The 6,000-nt window shown below is 42.4% G+C and overlaps 1 protein-coding gene across 1 annotated transcript in view; it reads right to left on the reverse strand.

Moving 5' to 3' along the window:
* PKHD1 (polycystic kidney and hepatic disease 1 (autosomal recessive)) overlaps positions 1-6,000 on the reverse strand; it is a 722,421-nt gene that overhangs the window by 335,107 nt on the left and 381,314 nt on the right. Inside the window, 2 exon segments of the mRNA XM_006835767.1 lie at positions 694-889; positions 2,514-2,691. Of these exon segments, the coding sequence (XP_006835830.1) occupies positions 694-889; positions 2,514-2,691 (374 nt within the window).

Raw genomic sequence — 6,000 nt, forward strand, 5'->3', positions numbered from 1 at the left:
GTCAACATTCATGGAAGCAACAATCAAGAAATCAAACAATGTACTGTATTAGGCAACCCTGATGCAAAAGACCACATTAAAGTGTTTAAAAGCAAAAATGTCCATCTGAGTATTAAAGTGTACCTGATCCAAACCATGGTATTTTCTATTGCTGCATATGTATGTGAAAGTTGAACAATGTATCAAGTAAAAAAGACTTGATACATATGATTTACTGAAGAAGAATATTGGAAATAACATGGACTACCAGAAGAACAAACAACTTTATGGAGGAAGAAGTACAACCAGAATGCTCCTTAGAAACTTCATTTCTCATACTTTGCATAAGTTTTCAGGAGGAACTAAACACTGGGAAAGGAAATCATGTTTGTAAAGTGGAGGTTCATTAAAAAAGTGGAAGACCACAAAGACATGAATGCCAATAGCCATGAGTTCAAATGTAACAAGAATTGTGAGGATGGCACAGGTCCAGCCAGTGTTTTGTTCCATTGTCATAGGGTCACTGTGTGTCAGAGTGGACTGGAAGGCACCTAGCAAAAACAACAACAGTCTGATTTCAGAGCCCATGCCCTTAACCATACACCCAGCTGTCCCTTCTGTTCTTCATCATTTTATAGTACAAATGTCAGGCTCTAAAGAGGGTCTAGCGGTTTTTGACTACATGTAGTCAAAACACTCACTCAATTGACTTACCCAGATAGGTGAGTTGTCTCAAATGACTATTGAAGAACCAGTCACAGCTTTGGTCATGACCAGGTGTTGGAAGAGAAGAAAGAGACCGGCCCACCTGCCTCCCACACCTTATGAGGATGTCAGGGTAAGGAGGCAGGTCTGTATGCACCAGAAGGAGGTGATTCCCAGGAGCAAAGTTATCAAATGTAGCTGAGCACTAGAAGAAAGAGAAAATTTTTAAAAAGAAAATATTACTCATTTGGTAAGGAACCCACAGCCATGGAGTCTATTCTGACTCATACAGAGTAGACTTCTGCCATAGGATCTCCAGACTGTAAATCTTTACAGGAACAGATAGCCTTATCTTTCTCCCGCAGAGCAACTGGTGGGTTTGAACCACCAATCTTGCATTTAAAAGCCTAATGCTTAACCCACTGCACCATCAGTGCTCTATTTAGTAAGGAAGTCCCCTCTCCCCCCCCCTCAAAAACAGGGCTAGAGATGTCATTCCAAAGGGCTGATAGAATCATTTAGAAATAGGGCAATTCAGACCCAAACTGTACTTTTTTGTGGGAAATGTGCATATTTAATTTCAATTCATAGTGATTTTATCAATAAAGTGACAAATATATAGAATAATGGGAGGACTGAAAGATGTCATAAGGATCTTGTAAATAAATGAGAAAACCATGGCCCAGGTTAAGTGAATGGATTTGTCCCAGATCACACTGCTAGAATAGACAGAACTAACTCTAGAATCCCTTTCCAGTTTTTCTCCACAACTTATAGAAGCAGCCAGACAGAAGGATCATTCATTTATAGCCATTAGAGTTAACAGTGCTAGAGCATTTACTACATCCTTATTTTTATAAGCCATTTGTTCCTCCTCACAAGACACCCTGTAATTATTACTATTACTGTCCCATTTTACAAATGAGGAGATTGAAGCAGACAGAGGTTCCGTAACTTGCCCTGCTGCCCAAAGCTGGAGAGTAAAGAGCCAACACGTAAAATTTAGGCTGTACCAACTAGAGTTGCCATCTTTCTGCCTTCAATGTAGGATAATTCCCACGATGTCCTTACTAAAACCTCAAGAAAAGGAGAGGCATGCAACCTTTCTGAGAGCCATTAATAAAAGAAAAGACAATCCACTTTGAATCCCCTAAAACTATGGCACACCACCAAAAGCAACTTCTACCTCCTTAAGGGCTGTCTTCATGACCCTTAGGGGTTATGGGTATGGTGAGAAGGGACAAAAGAAATATGTTAAAAGAAAGAAGCTTAAGGAAATCCACTAGTTTTCTATTTTTGCATAAATTGCATCAATTATCCCAATGGCTAATTTAATCTTTGCTTCCTCTACATATGGCTCCTTCAACCCTACCCAGGCCCCAAGACTCTCATAGGCCTTCAGCTACAAGTTTATACTTGACCACAAGGTGGCAGTATGTAATGTATGATATAAATGTCTTTTGTTTAGCCATTTTCTGGGGGGTGGGAATTACAAACACTTCTCTCAGGGGTAAATTGACTCTTAAACCATAAAATAAGAGTATTATTCTATAGATTGTTTAGTAGCTGCTTTTCATTGTACCAATATGATTAAAATACCAAGCAGAACCATTCAGCATTCAAGGTGAGATTTAAGTAAATTCTAAAATTTTCAAACTACAGAAGCAACCAAACCACACATTCAGGGACATTTATCTGGCAAAAATTCTGCTGTTGAGTTTACTTTATCATCACCAGAAGATGTTAATATATAATTCATTATTTCACAGAAGGGAAGATAAGAACCTTTGGAGGATGGGATATAGCACTGAGTGAATGTTGGGGGTTACCTGCAGAGATCTGTTGATCCAAGGGGTCTCGAATCGCAATGTGTAGGTCTCTTTATCCAAGAGCAGAGCCATCCAGCCATGTGTGGTTGACAATGTGTCATGTACATAGTTGACAGTGGTTGTCTTATTTCTGCTGTCAGTCATAATTAAATCATAAGAAACAACCGGAGCATCAGCTCTAAGGGTAATATAAAAATACATGTAGTAAGTTTCCAGTTATTTGCCAGTTTGGATCTAACATAGTCTTCGGCATCACTTGTAATTCATCTTTGTATTCTCTCCATGAACATCTTGTTAAGTGCCTTCGAGTCCTTCTACCTCATAGAGACCCTGAGTAGGGTTTCTGAGACTAGTCAATCTTTGTGGGAACAGAAAGCCTCATCTTTCTCCTGCGGATGTACTTATTGGTAGTGGTGTGCTGTGGAGTCGGTTCCGACTCATACCAACCCTACTCAGAGTTTCTGAGGCTCTAAGTCTTTACGGGAGTAGAAAGCCTCTTCTTTCTCCCAAGGAACAGCTGGTAGTTTCGCACTGCTGATCTTGAGGTTAGCAGCCCGACTCGTAACCACTACACTATCAGAGCTTCTTGGATGTACTTCTCATTATACACATAATATAATGAGAATTATATACATAATATAATGTATATAATTATACATAATATAATGGATGTACTTCGCTTTATATGCATAATATAATACTGCATGCTATGTTGTTTCTATCAGACAGCGTGCAGTCAAACCAGCCCTGTTGGAAGCTGCTACTGGACTGGGCATTACAATGGTGTAGTGGCCTACAGGTGTAACACTCACCTCTTAGGCCACTTTACAAGTATGACCTAAAAGAGGTTATGAGGGGGGTCTTCAAAAAGTTCGTGGAAACTTTCCAATATATTTTAATTTCATTTTCCACAAACTTTTTGAAGCCCCTTCATGAGAGACAGTCAACAATGGGAGCAATAAAAAGAGATCCTAGTTGGGAGCTCTGACAGCATAGTGGTTACGAGTTGGGCTGCTAACCTCAAGGTCAGCAGTTTGAAACTACCAGCCATTCCATGGAGAAGGATGAAGCTTTCTGTTCCCGGAAAGATTTACAGCCTTGGAAACTCAGAACTGCTCCATGGCACATAACTACCACCAAACCTGTTGGTGCGATCAGCTAATCAAAAAGCAGGAGGTTCAAGTCCACACAGAGGTACCTCAGAAGAAAAGTCTGACAATCAACTTCTCTGCTCCAAACTTTAACAAGTAGCCATTGAAAACCCTATGGAGCCCAGTGCTAATCTGACAAATGAGTCACTATGAGTTGGAGTCCACTGGATGGCCACAGTTTTATGTTTGCTAGCTTTGTTCTGGTATCAATGACTGAGACCCAGAGCAAGCCATGCCTAGGCTTTCAGAAGCCTAGCCCCTACTACTCAGTAGGAATGGTGTCAGTAGGCCTCTAGAAAGAAGATGTGATCTGGCACCTCTACTGTGTGCTCACATTATGACCAGCATTCACTTTTTAATATATATATAAAGTTTTTATTGTGAGGTTTACATGGGAGAACATCTGCTTTACACTAATTCTATCGTATTTTGTTTCATTGCAATGATTACAGTCCCCTCCATGCATCATCACCAAAGTGTACACCACACATCCCCCTCCCCACCTGCCGCCAGCACACAGTACTTCTCCCTCCCTGAGTCCAATGTCCCCAGCTGCTCCATCTGTCCACATCATCTTCTCTGTCTCCATCCCTGGCATCACTGCCTCTCTGGGTGGGGTCCCGCTCTCCGCTCTTCTCACTTGATGGTCCCAGGGATCTCCACTTCTGGGCTGCAAAATCAATTACTCCCCTCCTTTTGTCAAAAAAACATCTACCTCTGTATTTCTTAGCCTCACAGTCAGAGCCAATGGCAATTATTCACTATTGTACCACAAGAGTTTTATCCCCATTTCCTTTTGCCAGCCCGGTCCCAACAGATTGGAAATCATTCGGTGGTGATTCTACCTTCCCCTGCCCCGTCTGGAACTAGGCTCCCTCTTGAAAGCTTGTAAGCCAGTTACTTCGTGGCCTTATAGACACCCTCATTTTGAGTAGCCAATGTCTATGCTGCCCATCCCTGTCAACCCTGTGTACCAAGGGGGTGGGAGTGATCCTCCCTGTAAAGATTTGTTCCCTTATTTTGAGCTACTACATCCAAAGGAGTCCTGGTGTGGTGCTGTGGGCTAATGTGTTAGACTGCAAAGTCATTTGAACTGCAGTCAGTGGTTCAAACTCAACAGCTGCTCCTCAGAAACCCTATACGGGGTCGCTATGGGTTGGAATCGACTTGAAGGCACTTAACAACAAAACATCCAAAGGAGCTCTGGTAGTGTAGTGGTTACGAGTTGAGCTGCTAATCTCAAAGTCAGCAGTTCAATACTACCAGCAGTTCTGCAGGAGAAAGATGAGGCTTTCTGCTCCCATAAAGATATACAACCTTAGAAACCCTATATAAGGGTGCTATGGGTCAGAACCGACTCGACGGCATTTAACAACATCATCAAATTGTAGCAAGTTACTTTTTTTTTTTTTTTTTTTTACCCTCTTCTTTCTTCTTCTAGTCAAGTTCTGACCATCCAGCCATCGAAGCAAGTTCAAGTGGGTACTATCTGCAAGTATGGGTGTTCTTGTGCATCACCCCTCACTTCATATCAGCTGGATGCTTCACTTTCCGCTCTTTCCACTGTAGTCCTCTGTGGCCATGTCACTGCCTCTGGGCCCAGGAGTCCCCGGGTCTTGCTGTACTGCTGACCATCCAGGTCTCCACCTGGGTTCATAGGGGTCTGTTGAACGTGGTCAGGCTTAGCTCGCAATTTCATTGCTGTTTTTTCCCCCTCTTCCCTTATCTGTGACCAACGTGGTCACCAACCAGACCACATGCCTGTTCATGTATTCCACTTGAGTCTCAGTCTTGGAAGGGGGTTTGCTCTGAGGGGTCCCCACCACTTGCCTTGATGGCTCCCAGGCAAACAGCTTACTTGTTCTTGTAGTAATCAATCAGGCTGCCATTATTGTTTCAGATTTTTCCTGCCGGTCTTTCTTTCACAAAGTATCTTCTGTTCTTCTAGCCACTCCAAGCTTGTCTACTCGTCCTTTCCGGTGGAAATTTCCTACCTCAGTCAGTTCTGGATGGGGTTCTGGATTCCACCTATAGTATTATGCAGTGTAAAGGCTCCACAGGAAGCCTCTTTCACTGGGCAACTTCTAGCCCCCTTGAAGGTATTCCAATCAGTTATAGGCTGAAGATGGACTTACAAGCTTTCTGTAGTGATGATTCTGGCTATTCCTTTCTCCCCACATCAAGTGTCTATTTTACAATGGTAGGCAAGGGAAACCAAGGTTCAAAAGACAGCCAAGCATCTTAACGCTATTCCCGTCTTTTACAACTTCAAACCATGACTCAATCCCTGTATCTTGAAGCCCTGTTGTTCCAAGGTTGTGCATACATCATCATTT

The sequence above is a fragment of the Chrysochloris asiatica genome, unplaced genomic scaffold (assembly GCF_000296735.1).
Source record: "Chrysochloris asiatica unplaced genomic scaffold, ChrAsi1.0 scaffold00019, whole genome shotgun sequence".
NCBI classification, from domain to species: Eukaryota; Metazoa; Chordata; class Mammalia; order Afrosoricida; family Chrysochloridae; genus Chrysochloris; species Chrysochloris asiatica.